Source organism: Hydra vulgaris, chromosome 07 (assembly GCF_038396675.1).
Source record: "Hydra vulgaris chromosome 07, alternate assembly HydraT2T_AEP".
NCBI lineage: Eukaryota > Metazoa > Cnidaria > Hydrozoa > Anthoathecata > Hydridae > Hydra > Hydra vulgaris.
The window spans coordinates 3,598,732-3,623,867 of NC_088926.1; the positions used below are offsets into that span (position 1 = coordinate 3,598,732).

Genomic DNA, 25,136 nt, shown 5'->3' on the forward strand with positions numbered 1-25,136 from the left:
TGATGAAATTTTGTATTCATTAGGTTAACATAAGTATCATTAATGAAGACAACACACCTCCAAAGTTTGAACAAGTAAAGGGAGTATCTATATATGAAGATCTTGGTGTTAATCAACCTGTCATGCAGTTTAATGCAAGTGATGTTGACAATTCAAACTTTACATATAAAATTGTTGGAGGAATTAATAAAGATACATTTCAAATTAACAAAGTCACAGGTTTATTGTTTTTAAAAAAAAATATAGATCATGAGAGAAAAGATTTTTACAACATCAGTATTGAAGCTTCCGATGCAAGAAAAAAAGAAGTTATATACTTACCAGTAGATGTCATAGATGTAAATGATAATTATCCTATTTTTAATCAAGCATCATATTCTGGAAATGTTGAAGAAGAGAGTGATGATTTTACAAGTTCGAAATTTTAATTTTAATTGTTTATTATTTTATTTAATTTAAAGTTTTGAAAGCAAAACATGATGCAACAGGGAGGGATAGTTAACTATGTTACAAATGTTCAAGTGTTATATTATTGCTGTATATAATATATGGGAATATTGTATATATAATACATATGGGTTTAAAAGTTGACATTTTTTGTTTTAAAGGAATAAAAGAAACTTATGATTATAAAATTAAATTTGTTTAAAAAAAAAAATTTTAATATAAGACTATTAATTATTAACTTTTAATATTAAATTAATTTTTATTTTATATAAAATAAGATCAATATTATTTTTATAACTAATGTTTTCATAAAGAAGTGCATTTTAAGTTATTTAAAAAGCAAGAATATGATAAATATTTAGTTATCCAACATAGTCATTGTAATATGAAGCCATAATGGCCTCCTTTTAATTAAATACATAGTCATAATGGCCTATGATATGTAGTCATAATTATAAGATATATGATCACAATTATAATTATATTTTTATATAACTCTTATAATTAAAATTGTGTCATTGTTCAACATAGTCATAGTAATATGTATCCATAGTAACATAGTCAGTGTAGTCATAATGGGCTACATATAATTATAGTTATAGTTTATTATAATACTTATAGTTAAAATAATGACTTCAAAACTTGTACAAGTTTAATGTCAAAACATGACATTAAACTTGTATAGAGATCAAGTGAGACTCTTTAACCATTGCAAAAGCAACTAGCAGAAGGAAAACTCTGATGTAAAAAGTCTTTGTGTCTTATAGTGGGAGGCACTTTAAAACTCTGAACGTTAAGTATCTAATAGTAATATCACATCAAATTTTTATATACAACTATATAAAAATATTTATTACCCAAAAAAAATTGTGCCGTTCTGAACCTGAAAAACAGGTTAATACCAAGAAATTTGATGAAAAAAATCTTTGAAATAAAGTAATAAAACTCAAAAGAATTTTTAATAAAAACCTAAATAATGTGTAAAATAGGAAAGAAAAATGGTTTAATAAAATTGAAATTAAATTAAAAATAAAATAGATTTATTGCATAAAACAAGTTTAAAAAAGGATTATACAGAACAAAGAAATAAAAAAAGAAAAGAGGAATAAATTTTTATTATTATTAAAAAACAAATACATAATAAAATAAACCAAAAATTGCTATGTTTTTAATTAACAATGATCACATTGTTTAAATGAACAATGATCAATGATAACCTAGTTTGATATTAAAAAATATCAAACTAGCTTGTCAATTCACTGCCTCTATTTTAGAGAATCAAATTCATATATTTCACTTTTCTTTTTTTTTTGTATTTTTTTAGGAGTCATTGTTACTGTCATCGCATCTGACAAAGATTCTAATTTAAATGCAGAAATTGAGTACAAAATTGTTTCTGGAAATAATAGTGTGTTTGAAATAGACTCAAAATTAGGTGAAGTTTATATTCATGTTTAATACTTAGATCCATGTTTATTACTTATATATTATTTGTATATATATATAGATTATACATTCAAATAGAACTATATATATATATATATATGTATATATATATATAAATATATATATATATATATATATATATATATATATATATATTTATATATATATATATCCGAAAAGTCTGGTGAGCACAAATGATATTATTATTTTAGTGAAATAAATAACACTTTTTAGTTTAAAATACATAATTTGAACTTAAAAAGTTCATCAACAGTTTAAAATGACCAATATAAAATTTTTCAGTATGTAAGTTACAAAGTAATTAAAAATCCGTTTATATACATATATATATAAGTGTGTAGTATAAATTATTACATATATAAAATTTATTAATATAATGAAGGTATATTACATTCCAAGAAAAAGTTGGATCGTGAAGAAACAGAGACTTATATAATTGAAGTTGCAGCTGTGGATAAAGGTACACCTTCTCTTTGCACAAGTGTTTTTATCACTATCAATGTTGCTGATATTAATGACAACTATCCAAAGTTTGAAAATGCTGTTTATAACATTTCTGTCAAGGAAAATTTAGGAGCTGGTCTCTTTTTAATCCAGTTAAGAGCATTTGATGTTGACAAGAACGAAAACGGAACAGTTGTTTACAGTATTAGTGCAGAATTTAAGAGTTTGTTTTCAATTAATGAATCAACTGGACTGTTATATGCATTGATTAATTTTGATAGAGAAGAAAAAGATTCTTATACAATCAAAGTGAAAGCTTTTGATCGTGGTATTCCATCAAAATCTAGTGAAACTTTAGTTAACATCATAGTTTTAGATGAAAATGATAATCCACCTGTTATCCAAACAAAAACATTACCTGCTATAAATGAAAGTGTTTCTATAGGAACAAATCTTTTTCAGATCTTAGCAGATGATTCTGATATTGGTATTAATAAGGTTCTTGTTTTCAGCATCACACCCGATATCTTTCGCATTGATAGCAATGGAAATATTTTTTTAAATGGACCTTTGGATCGTGAGCTTGTTTCTCAGCATAATGTTTTGGTAAAAGTTGAAGATACAGGTTCACCTAGACTTCAAACAAGTATGAGCTATATTATAGATGTCACAGATGATAATGATAATGCACCAGTATTTTTGAACACTCCTTATTATGGTAGGTTTTTAAAAAAATTTTTTTTTTCAAATCTTGAAAGTATAAAAATAATTTTAATCATATTTAATTATTAATAGATAAAATTTTTAAATATTAATCAAAGTTTAAGTATGAAAACAATATTTTTATTTTTAAATTTTTTTAAGTTTTAAACGACAAGAAATGCTTAATATTGAATTCAATAAATTTGTTTATAGTTCTAAATACTATCTGTTAATATTAGTCATTGTTTATATAACTATAATTATTAACAACAATACTTCATTATTAATAATTTATTTATTTATATATATATATATATATATATATATATATATATATATATATATATATATATATATATATTTAGTTGATCTAGAAGAAAATTTTCAATCAAAAAATTTATTACTTAAAGCCCATGCTAATGATATTGATATTGGAATAAATTCTCAAATAGCTTATAGTATTCTTAACGACAATGAAATTTTTTCAATCAATGCTTTTACGGGTGATATTTATAGCATGAAAGCTGTAGACTATGAAACTATAAAATCTTTTGTATTAAATATTTCTGCTTCTGATTGGAAGTTCACTACCTTTGTTACTGTTGTAGTTACTGTTGTTAATCTTAATGATAATTATCCACAATTTGAGATGGCAGAATATTTTGCTTCTATACTTGAAAATGCTACAATAAACAGTCTTGTTGTAAATGTAAATGCCAATGATCTTGATCCATTTGGAAAGCTTAGTTACATTTTATCAAATACAACAGATCTTCCTTTTAAAATTGAGAGCGAAACAGGAAGTATTAAAGTATCAGATAATTTAGATAGAGAGAAAATTGGATGTTATTCCTTTAAAGTTATTGTTTTTGACAGTGGGAATCCAAAATTATACAATGAATCTAATATTGTAGTTAAAATCTTAGATGTCAATGACAACCGTCCTAAATTTAAATCAAATTTAGAAATTATTTCTTTAAAAGAAAATAAACCAGTAGGCACATCAATATCTTTATTATCATCAACAGCATTTGATGAAGATATTGAGGAAAATGCCATTCTGCGATATGAGGCTGTCCAAAGTAGTGATGATCTTTGCATAGATAATGTAACTGGTGAAATAAAAACATTGCGTGTTTTTGACAGAGAGGTCCAGTCAAGTATCACTTTTACTTATGTTGCATACGATCTTGGAAATCCTAAACTTGTTTCTGAAAAACGGTAAGTTTTTTTTTGTTATATTTAGTTGGTACTGTTTGTTATGTTTAGTTTTTGATCCACTTTATCATCTCTTCTAAAATATTTGTTTGGTTTTAACAATGCGTTTTTTGTGTTTTCAAAAATTGATTGTGTGCATGGTTTTATTTCATTTATAAAACTCTTAAATATAAAATTAAAGCTATATTATAATATACCATCAAACAAGGTTACCTTTGTTACTTCAGTACAAAACCTTGATTCATTTTTAAGTAAAAAACTAGTTTTAACTTATATTATGGCTTTATATCTGGCTACATTTAGAAATATAAAACCTCTTAGGAATAAAAAAAATACTTTAAAAGCTTTGTTAAATGTTCCAAGTATTTTTTTGAAAAACCTATTGTATTTCATTTAATTAATGCACTTTGTAGACGCAACTTAGATTTTGTTTCAGTAACACTGAAACCCATTTGAACACTTGGTTTTGGAGTAGTTTAAATAATTTTAGTCACATTATATTGTATGTGTTTTCAAACAATCTTGTTGAAAATGGCAACAAGTTCTTTAATTTGATTTATTGATTTTTTTTACTGGAATATGCAACAACCAAATTTTTTGTTTTATTACCAAATGTAATACTATTATCTCCATGCACACTAAAAAAAAAGGTAGAAATTTCTACCTTAGGGTAGGATATGTGATATACCCTTAGTAAGGTATAATTTTCTACCTTTTAGGGTAGAAAATTATATTAAAAACAATTATTTCCCATACAATTTTCTAACTTAAAGGTATAATTTTCTACCTTATAAGGTAGAAAATTATACCTTACTAAGGGTATATCACATATCTTACCTTAACTAAAAATTTCTACCTTTAATTTTTAGTGTGTGTCAGTTGCGTTCTTGTCAGTTTCACTTTTACTTGAAGTTTACAGTGTGCGAGTGTGCCTTTTTGCTTTCTTATGATGGTAATCATCATTGTTTTTTTTTTTAATGATGGCAATCATAATTGTTTGTTTTCTTAAGTTGTTCTAGCTATAGTTGTTCCTTTATTAGCAACGACTGGTTTTTGAAAAAGGTTTTTGGTTGTTGTTCCTAACAACAACTCCTTCCTAACAACTGGTTTTTGAAAAAGAAATTCTTCTATTCTACTTTCCTTTTTTTTATGAATTTTATTCTGATATTATTATTCTAAAAAATTTTCTGATAATAGATTTGAACTCATTCTTTCATTTGATTACTGCAATATCAAGAGGTTACAATAAATATGTTGTGTTAGGAACTAGTGAGTTTTGAAGGTTTCCATCATTATTCATCTTAGGAATTTTTGTTTCTAAAAGTCAATATTCTAATATGTGTGCCTTGGGCCAACCAGATCTTGTGCAGTCATACAACATGGCAGTTTATCCCTCCAACTATACTCCAGGCTATAATTTGTAAATGGTAGCTACTTTATGGACAACCATTAGAAATAAAAAAAGTTTTATTGGTGTTGAGACAGTACATCAACTTGTACAACGTTTTTGTTATGACATGAACAAAGCAAAACAGTTACAGAGGTATTAAGGAGATAATAGTATACTAGTATCTCCTTAATACTGACAACTTTTAACTTTATACAATTATTATTTATATTATTATAGTTTTATAAAATATTTTTATTTAGTATTTATATTATTCTTATTTATTTATTATATATATATCAATATTTTTTGAGTGTTTTTCAAAACTCTATTAATATTTCATTTTTATAACAGCTTTTTTTGTTTTATATACTTTTTTTTTCTTTCTTATATACTTATATACTAAGGTCATTAGAAAAGTTCATAAAATCCCCTATAAAAAAATGAAAAACTTTTATTTTATAAAGTGTTTAAAATAATGTTCATAATTATCTATACAAAGTTATATCCTTTTAAGCCATTTATTAAACGTTTTTTATATTCTTTTTTGGGTATACTTTGAAGTAGTTTTTTTTGTAGGTTTTTTTTTACTTTTGATGTATAGTTATCAAGATTTTTTTTTATTGAATTGAATAACAAATAGCTAAATCTGGCGAGTACGTTAGGTGGCAAATTATTGTGGTAATAGCTTGGTTAAAATATTATGTGGCGGTTTGAGTAACATGGGATTGAGCGCTATCACAGAGAAATTTTACAGTGTCTGTTACAGGTCTTTGCTTATTTATTTTGTGTGTAACAGGCTTTAAACAATTTATTACATAGTATTGACTAGTAATGGTGTCTCCCTTTTCAATATAATTCAGATGAACAACTCTTGTTGTTTTGAAGAAGTTGTGGAACATGTTTTTTAACTCAAACCTGTTGCAACTTACTATAGTTCTTGGGCATTCGTCTTCACAGCCCCAACTAGCTTTAGCCAACTTGTGCCCCACTTGTCTCAAAAAAACCATAACTTATCTCTTGTAATAACATCACATAAACTCCATGGGTCATTTTTAAATAAGGCTAAATTTTCTTTACATATCTTAACTCTATTTATGCCATTTTGATTGGTTAACTTCCATAACCTGTTACATGTGAAATAAACTTATCCAATGTGATGTTAGTTTTCTTTTTTTAACAAGCATTGTGAATGATTTCATTGATAGTAAAACAATCTCTGTTAGGGCTTCAATTATAATGTGTGTTGCATGAGAGTTTTCTTCAATAATGGCATGCACACATTCATTATTCTCATATATGTATATGTGGTTTTAGGGTGTCCTAAGCAGGTATCATCTTCGAGACTCTCTCTACCATCTTGAAATAAAGCAGCCCGCTTGTACCATATTTTGTAACTGTATTTTCTTTTAGTCCTTTGTCACCATTAATTATTACCAATTTATTATTTATGGCTTACGCTGAAACTTTGAGTAGAGCACAGATTTAAAATGTATGTTTGATGTTTAATTTTTTCTATTTTTAAACTTTTCTCTAAAGTATATTTTATAAAAGTTTAATAAACACAATCTAAAACCTTCAACAAGTTTTTTTTTTTTTAATGTTAAGTCACCTTCCCTAGGCCAAGTAGACGACTACAGATGAAGAAGCTACTTAATTTTGGTTATAACCCTCTCTCAACTCTATAACTCTGAAACACAAACCTTGACAGACAAGGCCGCTGCACGTAGAAACAAATATTTAAAATGTTCATGACTAAATACAGTTTAATGTAGTATATAAATATTTAATTATTTTTTGTCTTATTATAAATTTATAGATGAAATTCTACAAACTTTTTTAATGGCCTAAATACTAATACATTACTCTTATTAAAGCTTTAAATACTATTTTTGTATTTTAAATTTCTTGGTATTTCTGCTCTTAACTTTATTATTCAACATCTTACATGAAATTGGGAACAGTATGGAACACTCATGAATGAATTTATCATTGTAACATTTTTTTAAGGCTCTATCTGAACCAAGGAAAACAGTTATGTATGTAGTACATTGCTTACCATGTTCTGCTACATTTAATAATATAAATTGATTCTATAGTAGGTACTAATCAGTATGTATTATAGTTTCTTAAGTAAACATATAGCAGGATTAACTTTCTAATTTACTTTTGTAACTTCTCTTTTTGCAAATTTTCTATAATTTTTAATTTGGTCTGAAGATATTTTGCAATAAATACTAACATGAACAAGTGCAAAGTGACTGATTATTAATGAGTATGTATACAATAGCCGACCTGTTAATTTGTTGTTAATTTGACCTGTTAATTAAGAGTTTTGATAAGTCAATTCCACGCAGACCAGTTCTATACTTATTTGTTTCAATTTTTTTTTAGTAAATGGTAGAAAAATAAATTTAAGTATTGCTCTTAGAGCAATTAAAAAATACTTAGACTTGTCAGAACCTTCGCGCTATTTATTTATTTCGAAAGAAGTCTGAAATTAAGGTATTTCTACTTTAAGAAAGAAAATTGTCTCTTTACTGAGTTAAATGTGCAGATTTTCCTAATTGATTACATAAACACAAAACAAAACTATCTCTAACATAGATGACAATTGCCTGACATTTCTCTCAGTGTTTTTCGAAATTTAAGGTTATAATAAAACTACAACCCTCTCATTAAAACTATAATTATTTTCAAAGCAGAAGAGTACACAGAAAATGGATTATGGAGAGCTAGTTATACCAAATAAGTTAACTCTATTTGATTTTTCTTGTAGCAACTTATCTGCAATAAACTTTGATCTTTTAATTAAGCTGTTTTTAATACCGGTTTTTGCAGATTACTAAATTCTGACATAAATTTCAGCAAACAAAACTATCAAAGAGGAGTGGGGTGGAATTGTGAGAAAAAGTTAATGACTATATCCTTATAAATTTTTAAATAATTTTTTTTTTATTATTTAACTTAAGCATTAATAGCTTGGAACAGTAAGATAATATTAATTATCTTATTAATATACATTTGTAAACTTGTATGAAAAGAAATTCTTTTGTTCAAGAATGCAATTGTTTTTACTCTACATTTTTGAAGTAATTGGTCACGCTTACGTGAATACAAGTTTGAGCAAAATCAATAAATGTATTCACATAAAGGTGACCAATTAGTCTAAAAGCGCTGAGTAAAAGCAGTTGCTTTTTTTTGTTCACCCGGCATAATGAGCTGAAAAGATTATAAAACAGATGTTAAAACCATATAAAACAGTTGTAAAAAGTATATTTAAACTTGTGTTTACTTTTTTTTTTTAAATAAATTTATTTACATGATATATAATTAAATATGTAACAAAAGTATATTTATAAAAAAAACCCTTTATAAAACACATTTTTCTTAAAAAACAATTAACGTTGAAGGCACTTTTCAAAATCAGTTATATCAGCTGCCATCTACTGCACCGAGGAGCCAAGCATAGTCTATTGTAAAGGAAACCATATTAAAATAATTACTATTGATAGGGACGATGATTAAACATATATTTAAAAATTTACGTGGTTCCATATTACTAGGAAGTTATAGAAAAGTAAATTGGTAAAAATTAAAAAAGAACAAAAGAAAAACCGGATTTTTAAAAACTACTTAACCCTGAGCATTTTGACAATGGTGTTCAATTTTGAAATCAATATTTTTTAATGAAAAGCCAACTCATTTAACTAATCTCATTCAAAGAGCAAAATTATTAATAACACTAAAGATGAAAAAATTATGAGATACAAAAATTGTACTGTAGTAATGTTAAATGTTATCTTGGCTTTAAGTGAATGATTAAAAGCAGTTAGTGAAACTACCTGTAATCATTTTTAATGATAGACACTAATGGGAAGGTAAGCCAAGCTGTCTATCAACACAAAACATTACAACAATAACATCACAACAATTACGCAAAGCATTAGCAAATAGCTTAAGATATTTGCAGGATCACATTGCAGTAAATATTAACAGACATGTTTTCTATATACATAACACTATAAATGGCCAGCAAGAACAACAGACATTAAATATATAACAGTAAGGGATCATCCATAAATTACACAACTCAAAATATATTTAAAAAACAGAAGTAGGAGATATTAAGCTCTTTTTTAAATTTAATTTTTTTTTTTATTTAAGTTTATGTCAAAAAATTAAATTATGTTTTTGATAAAAAAAAAATTTTTCTAATTGTCAGGTTGGTATTTTTAAATTTAATGTTATTTTTTTGAGCTAATTGAAAGTGCTCATATTACCAAGTAATGTGGATAATATGAGCACTTTTGCTACTTTTATAAAACCTTTGTGCTTTAAAAAAGTAGCAAATATCTAAGTAAATCATGAATAGGGATCCCTAAAAATGGATTATTTGCAAAAACTTTGGATCCAGCATAGTTATTTATGAAAATATTCTAATTTCCGCTTAAGGTGCTCATATTACCTTAATCTATCCTACACTTACTGTAGAAGGAGAGCAAAAATTATTTATAAACAAACAAACAAAAAATTTATATATATATATATACACACAGGCACATTGTACTGTACACGAAAGAAAAAGCAAAATTTATTTACAAAAAACAAATATATATTTACAAACAAAAACTTTCATGTCTACAATTAACATTTTTTTAAATTGTAGACATTTTTTAATTATTCCGTCAGACCTTCGACCCCTGTATGAGGGGTAATGGCCACCCCATTAAATGGTGGGTGGTCAGACCCCCCATACTGAGCCCACCTCTGAAATGACCTTTGGGTCAAAGGTCCAGGCTTTTTTTGTCGAAAGACTTTATAATCTTCATTCGTAACCTCTAAAAATAAAAATAAAAATTGATATATTTTTTTTAACTGAATTTTAAAATTTTAATTTTAACTGAAGGAGCGAAATTATAATTAAGAAAATGTAATACTTATTATCAAGCAAATATTATAGCAATTGAGAACTTAAAATTACCGTTTGGTGTTTTATCTAAACAAAAAAAAAACATAGGCCTAAACATTCTTCTTGCTTGCTAAAAGGCAAATAAAAACACATACAAAAGACATTTTCAATGAAATCTTACCTTTGCCATTTGACAACTCATCTAGATGGAAAAAATTTGTAAATATATGAACATTTGAATTTTTTTACATAAGTACATGTATATAAGTACATAACATAAGTACATCTACATAAGTAAGAAAAATTAAAAAACAGTTAAATAAAAAAAAAAGTTGTGAAGACTTTATCAAAATATTAATACTTTAAACTAAATTAAGAACAGTATGCCTCACTTACCAACTCGCCTTTGAATGAGAACTAAAAAAAAGAAAAAAAGAAACTTAACCAACAATTAAAGATTCTAAATATTAATAGGCTAATTTTTATTTTAACAGTCTAGTCTAATTTTTAATATATATATATATATATATATATATATATATATATATATATATATATATATATATATATATATATATATGTGTGTGTGTGTGTGTGTGTATATATATGTATATATATATATATATATATATATATATATATATATATATATATATATATATATATATATATATATATATATATATAATTTTTTAAAAAACTTTTTTTTATGGATTAACTTCTATTTGTTAAAAATATATTTATTTTTACAATATTTTGCGGGAATGTAGATACCCTCGTTATCAAGTATATTAAAAACCGTTATAAAATATAATAATATACAAAACCGTCTAAATTTACGAAACAATGTTCTTTATAAGAGCTTCTTTTTGAGAGTTTTTTAAGAGAGTTTTTTGTGACGTAGAAGTTATAACATAGGTTTCCAAAATGATGTCATCACATAATCGCCATCATCCCAGTTAAGACCATTGTCGCGAAAGATACTTTCGTTGTTTTGTATTTCCAACGCTTCCCTAACTTTCCTATTAAAACTATTTATTTCTATTTTTATTGTATTGCGACCATTTCAGTGGAAATTTCATTGGCAAATTTTGGAATGTTCAGCTACAGCTGAATTTTTCCCTTTACCTTGTTGTGCACTTGTTTGATGCTGGCATATCCGAGACGATATCTTCAGTCCGGTTTCACCAACATAACATTTGTCACAAGAGCACTCTAATTTGTAAACACCGGGATAGGAATTAACTGGTAGTGTAGGTTTATTTTTAGAACTAAGTAGACTTTGGAGATTTTTTGGAGACTTGAACACTGGTGTGTATCCTGCTTTTTTAAAAACTCTTCGTAACTTAGGACTGATTCCAGGGATCCAGGGTAAAGACACAATTCTTTTAGGAGACATTAGAAAATATTGATTTTTTGTGAGATTTTTTTTGTTGTTAGCACTTTTTTTCGCACACTTAACTAGTTTTTCCAGACTATTCCTCTTATAGCCGTTTTCTACAAATACATCAATAAGAAACGACAGCTCATTATCAATGTTATTTATTGTGCACAAACATAGTGCTCTATGGACAAAACCAATAAAGAAACCATTGATAATTTTAGGGTCATGGCATGAGTTCGGTTTAATTTGAACGTTTGTGATTGCCTCTTTGTGATGTATTTTAAAACTATATGTACCGGTTTTATTGTTGGTAACTGAAACATCAAGATAGTTTAATGTATTGGTTAAGTCGGCAGATTCCATTGTGTATTGAATACTTTTGTTTTTGTTAAGTAGATCTAAAAACTTTTGCGCATCTTCTTCTACTTGGAACCTTGAATGAATATCGTTGAAATCTCTTTTAAATGATTTCACATGGATGTTGTTGTTAAGCGCCAATGAAAGAGCATTACTTTCATGATGTTGTAAAAAACACTCAGCAACTACCACCATAAGAGCTAACCCAATTGGTCCGGAGTTTTCAAGCTTGTGAATATCATTTTCATATAAAAAATAGCAATGAGAAAGACAAAGTTCTAAAAGTGATCTGATCTCTTCAAAAGTTAACTTAGATGTAAAGTTCAGGTTGTTTCTTAATCGTTCAACTAGTATAATGATTGCTTTTTTAATCGGGACCGAAGGGTACAAATTCACAACATCAAAGGAGACCTGAACTTCATTCTTATCAATTTCCCATAATTTTGCTGTATCCACAAATTGTTGAGAATTTTTTAAACGCGTTTCATTTATGTTTAGAGTGGGTTGTACCAAATTGAATAAATATTTAGAGATGTTATATGTAGGTGTACCAATGGTGCTTACAATTAACCTCATTGGGTAACCTTTTTCAGGCTTATGGGCTTTAATTACTCCATAAAAACGTGGTGGCATGGCGTCACTTGGGTAGATATTTTTATATTCTTTTTTGGTAAAACGTCCTAGTTTATTTATTACTTTTAACAAATAGAAGTTAATCCATAAAAAGAAGTTTTTTTAAAAATTATTTTTCAAATACAATCTATTGAAGATGTCAACATTGAAAAAAAAAAAAAAAAAATATATATATATATATATATATATATATATATATATATATATATATATATTAATTATATTAACATTTGAAGATGTTCATATATAACCAACAATTAAAAATATATATCTTTATTTTATTGGTAAATATATACAATATATTCTTGCTCACCAAGCTGTTGCTTCAGATCTAAAATAGAAAAAACATTTTAAATTTAATTTATTTTTTAAAAAAAAGTGAAAAAGAAAATCTATGTAATAAAAGCTAACTTACTTAATACTTCATTGCTATCTAAAAAAATTAACACACTATTATAAACTACCAAAAGAAAATTATTCAGTTACCGGATAATGAAGTCGACGAAGCTAAATGAAAAAGATATTTATTGCCTGTTGTTTTATTAAATAAAAAACAGAAAAGTAACAAACTTTAAAATGACAAAAATTAATAAAGTACTTTATATAAAAATAGAACAAACATAGTGATAGTGGATTTAATCCAAAAATGGAAAGAATCTTTAAAAAAAAGTGTACTGCTCTTAAATCTACAAAAATTTCCAACTTACTTTTTTCTATCAATATTTATCTATAATAAAAAATGAATTAATGAGTTACAATTACTTTTTGTTGATCCAGAAGCAACTAAAATAAATTGAGTCATCAAATAAAAAGCTTATTTATATAATCCTGACGATGTTGAAAAAAACAATGGTTGAAAATTTAAGTAACAAATGTAATTCAAGTAATTCAAAATAAATGAACTAAGTTACCTGTAGTGTCTGATGCAAATGAAGTTGTAACTAAATAAAAAAATATTAGATAAAAAAGCTATTTTCTTTAATCCTGATGATTATATTTAAATAAACAATATTTATTGATTCTTTTTAAAATAAAATAAAAGACATTACTATTTGCTGGTACCACACCTAAATGACAAAATTTATTAAAATATATAAAACATATTCAATGATTTAAAAGAATATTAAAATAAAGCCCTTAAATCTACAAAATCTAAGTCCTTACTGAGTTATTTCTGTCTGTCTAAAAATAAAAGTTGGGATAAAATTGCATACAACAAAATTGCTAATGCAACATTTGTGGAATTTGTAATCAAATAAAATCTAAATGATAAAACTTACTTAAGTTGCTGTCAGCTTGCCTGTCTAAAAAAAATTTTTATTCTTATTAATCGTTCTACAAACAATAATCCTAAAATCTATAAATAAACTTACTAATATAAACTATAAATAAACTTGAACTAATATAAACTATAAATAAACTACTATATACTATAAATAAACTTGAACTTACTAAAAAGGCCTTCAGCTCCTATTAATTGCTCTAAAAAATAGAACAATACTTGCTTAAAATGTTCTAAAAAGACTAAACACAAAACTGAAACACTTTACTAAATAAGAAACATTGTACTAACACAAATTATTTTATCAGCCATTTTAGTTTTAACTTCTTCTAAAAAAAAGGGAAACAGGCTATCAAAATAAAAACAACCAACAACAAAAAAGTTTTAATTTTTTAAGTTTTTAAACAAGTTTTAATTTTTAAGCAATAAACAACATCAATTCCTCTTGAAACTAAAAATTTATCAGCTCTAATCGGCTTGCAGACCTTTCTCGAAAGACCGCGTGGAGTAAAGAAATGCGTTTAGAAAAGTCTGGAAACTACTTTAAAAACGAAAGCGAAACGACACTCTTACTACTACTACTATTAAATTAGCATGTTCATATTTAAGATTAAGGTTCTGTTAAAAAAACTATTTTATATTATTTAACACTACTGCAAGCCACTGACAGCAGCTTTTGATTTGTTCAAATTTTAACCGCAAGCCGCTGGTAGCAGCTTTCGAGTATGCTACACAACTTATATTGTTTTGAACATAAATTTTCACTCTAGACACATAATTTGTTTGTTCTTAAGGTTTAATTAATTCTCTACATAATCAAGAACAAATAATAGCCATATTGTGTTATTATAAAAAGTTATCACTTAACAAAGTTAATAAACCTTGAGTAATCATTGATTAAAAAAATCTTTAAATTTAGTTTTAAAATAAAGCAGCGTTAACACTGTAAAATTTAACACATAGAGCTGTATAAATATTTAGCTAAGTAATTAAAAGCATCTTTTTTTTGTCTTAAAAAACTTTTTATACATTAAATGAGTTTTGTTTTGGACTTGATGTTTTAATTGCTATTTATAAAACAATGGTTTTAACCACTTAGCATTTCTTATTGTTTAATAATGCGTGTTAAAAACTTATTTAATTAAAAAGTTCATTGGTTTTGTTTCTATTGATATATAGTTTGTTATGCTTTTAAAGAGATTTATTATTCGAGTTTTGATTAGTTGTCAAAGTTATGCCTTCCAAGTTTATTCAAAAAAATGTGCGTTCTTAGCGTAAAGATTTTTGTTAAAGCAGCTGGTAGCAAAAAAGTTAATCTTATGAAAGTTTAATTAACAGCATTTATTTGCTAAACTTTTAATCGGGTACAGATATTCTTGAAATTCTTATTTAATCGTGCAAGAATATATTTAATGAAATTTATTCTGTAAAACATGTATTGCTTATTTTATTTTATTTTTTAAATTGAACAATTATTGGTCAAGATTGCAAAAAAGTGTAGCATTATTGAGTCAATTTTAAAGTTGAAATCGTTTAATGAAAAACCTTTTATTGTCAATTTTGGTAGTTTTTTGATTTGTAATTTTAAGAGACAGGTTAATATAAAATACTTACCAAATACAACATAAATTGGGAAGTATTAAATACAATATGTTTTTTAACGTGCACTTTGACTCATTAAGAATTTTAATCGCCATCCGTCTTGAATTACTGCCATAAAACATTAATTATTGCTTTAATTAATAAGCTGTCTGTAAATTTGTTAAGTGTAAAGTCTAGAAATATTTTTTGACTAAAAATTTAAGAATTCAGCAAATATCTCTAATAAATGATGTCGTTTACTAAAATTCTTTATTAATTTAAAGTTTAAGAATTTGTAAAATGTAATTTCGATACGAGAACAAAAACGTCGTAGTGATGAATGGCTTTTAAAAAAAGTTCACATTGTTTACATAAAAAGAAAAAAGATTCAGAATATATAAAAAGGTGATCAACGTCTTTTCTGAATATTTATTTATTATATTTTAATATAAAAATCTTAAATTTATTTGGTTCTCGCGGACTCTATAAAAAGACATTTTTTTGTTTAGCTTCTTAAAAAAGTTTATAGGAAAGTCATAAGATTAATAATAAACGCTTTTTTTAAAAAACAAATAAAACAAAAACATAATATTGATTCATAAGAAAAAAAAATTCTACAATGACGTCATTTACTAAAACTCTTTTTTGGGATCCCTTTACGCAAAGAGACCTTTAATTGTTAGAAAATTTTTCCAAGTTTTCTTATATTATACATATACAATACTTAAATCAGTGTGGTACCCAGTGATAGTTTGGGCAGTACCAGTCCTAAAACAAAAAAAGGGCATTAAGAAAAAAAGTTTGCCAATGCCCCCCCCCCCCTCATTTCCTCTTCAGTGAGTTTATAAAGTTATTAATATATAGTTATAAAATGTTATAAAGTATGCATACAAACAAAATGGCAATTTCACCTATACGTTCAGCAATTTAAGTTTAACAAAATGTTTAATCATTTGAAATATTTAAAATGTTTTTTGATAATGTTTATGCTGCGTTTATTTACATGAAATTAATTGTTGTAAAAAAATAATTTATTTGGACGCATTAGTTGGGGCATCCATACCGGTCTAACTGTATCGAATTATGTCTGGGTACTGCACTGCTTAAATATACAATCCATAAACTCAACCTATCTACTGTCAGTATTACTCATGTTTACACTTACATATGTTTGTACATAACGGTATATAAGTGGATTTTTTACATTTGAATATTGCATATACATATTGAACATTGTTGTTTGCATTTGTATATTACATCTCTATTAATAATAAAACTGTATTTTATTGTAATTTATTTAAATATAATTTTTATAATTGTGTTGCTTTTTGAGAAAATATTATGGCTTTTAAATATTTCTTTTATAAATTTCTATGCAGTATAGTTGCATTTATTTAAAGTACTCAAATTACATAAGTTACATATTCACATATTTACATACGTCCTTATAAAAAAGTGATGAGACTCTTTCTTGCCATTAACTTTTAGGTTTAATGGCTGCCGTGAATTCTGTGCAAACATGCACAAATGAGCATTAAGTTGCTCATATATATACATATATATATATACATATATATATATATATATATATATATATATATATATATATATATATATATATATATATATATATATATATATATATATATATATATACATATATAGTGTGTGTATGATTATTATAGGGTAATAGTTCTAAATATTGAAGATGAGAATGACAATGCTCCGATGTGGATTACAAATCCATCTCCATATATTCTTGAAGATTATCCAATTAATACTCAAATTTTTGTTATGGAAGCCTCTGACAATGACATAGGACAGAATGCTGTTATAAACTATTATATTAAAGACAACTCAATGTTTCAAATTTCATCTTCAGGTTTGTTCTCTTTTTATTATCTTTTAGTATATATATATATATATATATATATATATATATATATATATATATATATATATATATATATATATATATATATATATATATATATATATATATATATATATATATATACACATACATTTTAATAAGTGAGAATATCTTTACTTTATTGGACCATTTATGTAAGAAATTAGATTTAAAAAAAAAATTTTTGTGTGGATTATCAGCTATTTTTTAGTAATTCATATATTGCTTAAACTTGAGGATTAATTTTGCATAACTTAGCATAATTATAACCATAATTTTAACTAATAATAATAACATAGTTATAACTTAGCATAATCATTACTATTTTGGATTCCTATATGAATGAGTTGCGTAAAATATGAAGCAGAACCTTTTCTCTTCTTTAAGTCTTTTTTTGTTGTTGTTCTTTTTCACTTTTATGGCACATTCTTGTGCTCTAGTGTTGTTTTTTGTGTTTTAGTGTTGTTCTTTCTTTTGTTCTAGCGTTATAGTTCATGCTGTAATATTTGTTAATATAGACTTATTATTTTAAAAAATATTAATGACTAATTTTTTTACAGGTTCAGTTTCCTTAAGAAAAAGTTTGGATCGGGAAACAAAAGACATTTATAATTTAACAATTTTTGCACATGATAATGGAGACATACCTCTTGAAAATTTTATTACTGTTCCTATCAAAATTTTAGATGTCAATGACAATTATCCAATTTTTAATGAGGATGGATTGCATGCAGAGATACAAGAGAACGTTAATGGAATAAGTGATTTAGTGAAGCTTCAAGCAACAGATCAAGATATTGGCAGTAATGCACAGATATTGTACTCTCTTCAACATGACCTATTTTCGATTGATTCTATAACTGGGCAAGTCAAAGTTCTTCGAGCACTAGATCGTGAAGAAATAAGTCAATATAATATTACAGTTGTTGCCAGAGACGAAGGGAATCCGTCACTGCACACAGAAGCTTTTTTAATTGTGGATGTTTTAGATATGGACGACAACTGTCCAGTATTTACCTCGTCTTATTATAAAGAAACAGTTTTAGAAAATCTACCATATGGAACATCCATTTTGCAAGTGACAGCTACTGACAAAGATATTGAAGTAAATGCTGACTTGAATTATGGCATCCTAGAGAGCAATGATCGTGGGGCATTTAAAATAGACTCTGTTTCAGGTTGGATTACTGTGGAAAATTCAGATAAAGTAGATCGTGAGTTTTCAGAAGTATATCACCTTTTAATAAAAGCAGGCTCTACATCATGTGGGTATACTGAAAGTGACAATGTGAGTGAAGAAGGAGAATTAAAAAATAATTACACAGTAGCAAATGTCTATATTACTGTAACTGATATAAATGATAATGCACCTATAATTTTAAATGTTGAGAAAAAAATCTATTACGAAAATGTTCTCACAACAGATATCGTTGTTGTGAATGCAACTGATAATGATTTAGGAAAAGGTGGAGAGGTAGGCATGGTTTATTTTTTTTACATTAGTTTTTTTTTCTTAATACTTGGAAGTTAGTATATTGCTAATAAGTTATTACTTTTTATAAATTTTTATAAGTTGAATGGCTAGTTGTTGTTGTTGAATAGCTAATTGTTGACCTCAATCTAAAGAAAAATGTTTTTTTAGTTTAATTCCTTATTTCAACATTATCATTATGTTAAATTAAAAATTATTTCATTTAAAAGTTTAAAAATATTTGAAAAAAATTATTAGGGAAAACATTTTTATTGTGCTTTGAGGATTGTTATTAGAATTATCAATTAATAATTATAAATAATAATGAGTTTTGTTTTTTCTTTAAACTTTTGCTTTTTAGTTTTTTTTTTGCTTGTCTCTCTATTTTTAGCTAGCTAGTGCAATTTTGTCATAACATATCTACGGTTAAATATTTTAAATCATTAGTTTTATCTTCATTTGACCTGAATAGACAAAAAAAGTTCCCATAAATTATTTTTTTTAGATTGAATTTAGTATAATACGAATTGACCAGAAAGTTGTTTCTAATCAAGTTCAGAACCATGTGATAGTAGGTGCCTCAGATAAGGGTGATAAACCTTTATCAAGCAATGCCACTTTTATTGTTATCAACACTATTATATGTGATGCTATGTATTTTTCTATCACTGAAGTTGGTCTTTTGAAAGTAAGCAGTTTATGCTCTGTGCAAAATCAGAATTCACAATCTGAGATTGTAGTTTTGGTAAACAATCCAGTTTCTTTGTCATGCATCGCAATTGGTAATTCTCCTGTAATCTATCGATGGTCAAAGGACGGAAGTGTTATTTCTGGATGGTCTAATGAGGGTAATATAACATTGCCATCAGTAAATCTTGATTACGAAGGATCCTATGTATGCATTGCATCAAGTAAACCAGGAGTTATTCAGTCAAGTGTGACGAAACTGTTAATACATGGTGAGAATTGTTTTAAGTTCTGTAAATCGAATTTTCTTATATGTTCTATTGAGAAATTAAGTTAAGAAAAGAACTATATATATATATATACATATATATATATATATATATATATATATATATATATATATATATATATATATATATATATATATATATATATATATATATATATATATGTGTATGTATATATATATATGTATATATAAAATATTTATATAAAATATTATGTAAATTTAATAATAATAAGAATTAAATTCATATATAATAATAAGAGTTTAATTATTTGCAATAAGAATAGATTTAAAAAGAATAAATTTAAAAAGTTGCCTTTTCAAAAAGAGACCTAGCCTCCTTTGGCAAATATTTAAAGTAATAATTACTCATATATGATATTAAACATTTAAATCTCAGTATATCGTTAGCGGCTTTTACATTTTAATGCCTATCAATGGAGCTGCTTATTGCGCATCTAACCACTGATCACATGATCACTGGTCACATGATCACTGGTCACATGATCACTGGTCACATGATCACTGATCACATGATATAGATTTCAGTAAATTTTAATGAAACCTATATCATGTTAGATGCGCAATGAGCAGCTCTATCGATAGACATTAAAATATAAAAACCGCTAATTTTCAACTTGAGCGGTGTTGTAAGATAAGAGACAATATCACTATGCTTGAAATTTTCTCGAACTGAACCTAATATTAAAACTATTAATTTGTGACCCGAATGTATGTTAAATAATTTTTTTAAATATCTTTTATTATTATTTAAAGTAATTAATTGAATTAAAACAACTCTTATTCAAAGACAAATATATAAGTCATATATATTTACAATAGGGTGACTGAAAAATGATGAAAATCTGAAATTCAAAAGACTGTACCCTTAAAACTAAGAGATTTTGTTGATAAAGTTCGAACTCAAAAAAAATTATTCAATTGAAGTTATTAATTTTTTTTAAATGTAAAGTTAGAAATTCAACAAACTTTTTAATTTTTTTTACAGTTAATTTTACGCTCATTTATTACCAAAGTGGTTTATCTTCACTTAATATGAAAAACATAACTTAGAAATATATTTCACATAATTAATAAAGTAACACACAATATATAGAGAGGAAATGTATCATAATGTTATGTGCATAGGAAAATAGTTAAAAAAATGTGTATAAAAAAGCCCTTAAAGACTAAAAAGTTTTTAAAAACCATGGTGCATAAAAAATAGTTTTAAAAAACTTCTGTTCCTCGTTTTCTTTTTTTTGACTTAACTTTAACAACATTTTTTGTCATTTTCAATGTGGAAGGTCCCTCAGCCATAAAACTTGCCTTAAGACAAGCGCCAGAATTTTTAAATTAAAAATGAATTTTCACTAAAATAATAACAAACAAGCTATCAAAGTTTCCTATAATTACCTCTTGCAAATGTATTTTTAAGCAGAACCTTAGAGCAGAAACAAAGAGCATTGTTTGCAAAAGATTTTTAACACAAAATCAATGTCTCAGTCATCTCAATTCATTTTTGCAACATTGTTTAAAGTGTTCCATAGATGTCGTTAACTACCTTTTAGTTTTTTCTGGAAAAGTTGTCTGGAACCGTTTTTTTTTTTGTGAACAGAAAATCTAGATACTTTCATTTCATTAAAAAATATAATAGCTTGATTTAACAAGAATAGCTGACACAATTTCGATCTGTGGTTGTTTTCCATTAATACATCTTGCTGCCACAATTGATGTTGCTTCAATAAGCTCATTAAGGGTAACCTCTTTGATTATATTGTTAGTTTACTTTAATCTTTGAAAATATTTATCAAAATTCGTTTTTATATAAGTTTATTGTTAATTAAGTATGTCTTAATATTAAAATTAAATAGAATTAAATCTGTTATAAAAATTAAAAATATATTTGATTGTTAATAAAAATAATAAATAAAAAAAATTGTTAATAAAATAATAAATGATTGTTAATAAAATAAAAAAAAACATTTTTAATAATAAAGTAATAAAAGTTCACAATTTTTATTTCCAAATTGTCATATTGTCATCTGTTAAAATGTTGTTGTCATCCTCATTGTCATTTACATCATCTGTTAAAATGTTGTCATCATCCTCATTGTCATATACATCATCTGTTAAAATGTTGTTGTCATCCTCATTGTCATTTACATCATCTGTTAAAATGTTGTCGTCATCCTCATTGTTATATACATCATCTGGCAAAATGTTGTCGCTGTCGAGTGTATTAAATCTAAAATTTCACCACATAGAATATTGCTGGTTCTTATAAACTCTCTGAAGTACTTTTTATTTTTATTATTCTTTAGCTAAAAATCTGAGTCAAGTCATTTTTATTCCATTTTGTGAACTCTGCATTATCTTTTTCCTTCATAAATATTTTTTTATACTTTATTTGGTCTTGAAAGAATTCCGGATCATTTTTACTAACTTCTAGATCATTATTAGTTACTCTTATTTTATGATCAAAATATTAAATTTTTAAAAATTTTAAAATATTATTTAATTCTGACTTTAATTACTCTACTAGAGTGTTATGTGTTCTATTTTTAAGTATTTTCATTTTTAGTATTTCAGTGTATTTCTTAATGAACTTCTCTAATTTTAGTGTATATTTTAATAAACTTCTCCAATTTTAGTGTATTTCTTAATGAGCTTCTCTAATTTTAGTGTATTTTTTAATGAGCTTCTCTAATTTGTCACTGAGTAAGTAATACAAATAATTATCTTATCGTTAAAATTTACAATTACAAGTCGAATATAAAATTAGCATGAATAAAGAAAAATTCTTTTTAAGTTTACTAATTATCTAACTTCGATCGTCGATATCAAAATAACTTCAGCGACAACATATTTCATTAAAAATGATTAATGCATACTGTGCTTAATGCTCGGGAGAGGATCTTTATTCTATATTGTTATTTTAAAAAAAAACTTTTTTTCATAACAATAATAACAAAAACAGAAAAGTAATAAAAATACAAAAGATTTCTGGTAAAAAGATTGAAAGATTTTCAAATAAGTCTTTTTTCTTACGGAACAAATCCCAAACTTTTGAGGGTATAGTCTTTTTTCTTTTTTTCGTTTGGTATGTTTTAATATAAAAGCGTTAAACCATTTAACTGTTTCTCGATAACCATTTAACCATTAATCGTTAACCGCTTTAAACAAGACCGTTGTTAGTAAGAAATTTATCATTAGTTGTAATTTTTTTTAATGTTGTTTATCTATGAACTTTATTCTCATTGGTTTCTTTGTAATATATTAATTAAATTTGTAATGTAGAAAAACCGTCCATTCTGAAACAACCTACCAACGTTGTTGTAAACGAAAGGGAGACTGCTATTTTAACAGTCAAAGCTACCGCAATTCCAACTCCAACATATCAATGGTTTAAAAACGATATACCGATAAAACATGCAATTAAAGATGAATTTGTTTTGGAATCAACAACACTGGCGGATTCTGCAACTTATTTTTGTAATATTACAAACAACCAAGGGCAAATTCAGTCCGAAAAAGTGAAGATAAACGTTATTAATCAGGAAAGCGTGGTTGCACTAAATATAAAAATATTAAAACCAATCATCAAAAACATGTGTATTGATTTTTTCTCAGAAGATTTTGAGGAGCAAGCTAAAATTATATTAAATCGACCGCTATTTGTTACCAACATTACAAATACCGATTACATAACAAAACTTTGTAACCGAACAGCTTGCAGTAAAAATCCTTGCCGAAACAAAGGTGTATGTGAAATAACAGAAACCGGGTTTCAATGCGTTTGCACAACCTCCTGGCAAGGTCAAACTTGCGAAGAAAACATAAATGAATGCGCTTTGGATTCGTATGCTTGTTATAAAGGAAATTGCACTGATCTAGAAGGTTCATTTAGCTGTGCTTGTCCTCAAGGAATGTCTGGACATCGATGTCAATATAATTCAAATGCATGCCAAAGTAACAAGTGTATTGAAAAGAATGAGGTTTGCGTACCTTCCGAGAGCAACCTGTTTCGGTGCATCAATAAATCTAACATAATGACGCTGATATCGAAATCCATTACGAATTGGAGTCTTCAAACTCAATACGATTTGGAACTTTCTCTTAATCGCATAGTAAAGACAATGATCACGTCCGTACCTGCAGATAGAAAACGGAAAAGAAAAGATACTTCTGTCGTGGATTTCGGGCACTGCATTGTACATGTGACAGATCACGTTTTAGAAAATGATGAATCAAAAGTGTTTTTTATACTTGATTGCACAATTAGTAAGTCGGGTAACAATAAATCGGCCATCTTCTTTTCACCTAACGTTGTAAAAGGATTTTGTTTGCAATTACTTTCCAGCGATGATGCTTTTAGTCAGTGCGGACAACTTGATGGATTTATGCATAAACCTGTAGTGCCAAAAATGACGCCATTAAACGCCAACGTTCACGTTGTTATAGAAGACGACAACGAAAAAATGCTACCAGCTGATAAAGCCATTCAAATCATGACGGAAAACGATTTTGCTGATCGTTTAGAAAAATACAATTATAAAGTTACAAGTTTTTGGAGTGCTTACGATAAACCAATACAAGAAAATAAAGGACGAACTCTTTTGATAGCTATTTCCACTTTCTGCGCTGTCGTTATATTAGCTGTTGTTTTCGTGTTTGTTTACCAACGCCGTTGCTTAAAAACAAACGATAAAAATAACCAATCATCTATAATGTTTCAGCGATCTATGATGGTCCACAACGCTAGTACTTCTAATCTTATTCCTGATTATACAAGCAAAACAAATAAGGTTTTTGACGAAAAAAACGAAGTTTTTATTGATGATGCAACATTCATGTCTGAAGTGCCGACTGAGCTTATTTCAAAAAAATATTAGGATTGATGTAAATTTGAACAAATTTTGCTAATTTTGTAACTATTTTTTAGTATGAAAACGTGTTTAATGAA

The 25,136-nt window shown here is 26.2% G+C and overlaps 1 protein-coding gene across 3 annotated transcripts in view; it reads left to right on the plus strand.

The window, feature by feature from the left end:
- Positions 1 to 25,136, plus strand: part of LOC100213514 (protocadherin Fat 4) — a 171,266-nt gene extending 146,130 nt beyond the window's left edge. For all 3 annotated transcript variants that reach the window (XM_065800824.1, XM_065800826.1, XM_065800825.1), the window contains exons 22-29: positions 24 to 414; positions 1,772 to 1,882; positions 2,297 to 3,076; positions 3,426 to 4,281; positions 17,500 to 17,696; positions 18,287 to 19,200; positions 19,703 to 20,156; positions 23,471 to 25,136. In XM_065800824.1, the coding sequence (XP_065656896.1) occupies positions 24 to 414; positions 1,772 to 1,882; positions 2,297 to 3,076; positions 3,426 to 4,281; positions 17,500 to 17,696; positions 18,287 to 19,200; positions 19,703 to 20,156; positions 23,471 to 25,065 (5,298 nt within the window). In that variant the 3' untranslated portion in view covers positions 25,066 to 25,136. The remainder of the gene's footprint in view (positions 1 to 23; positions 415 to 1,771; positions 1,883 to 2,296; positions 3,077 to 3,425; positions 4,282 to 17,499; positions 17,697 to 18,286; positions 19,201 to 19,702; positions 20,157 to 23,470) is intronic.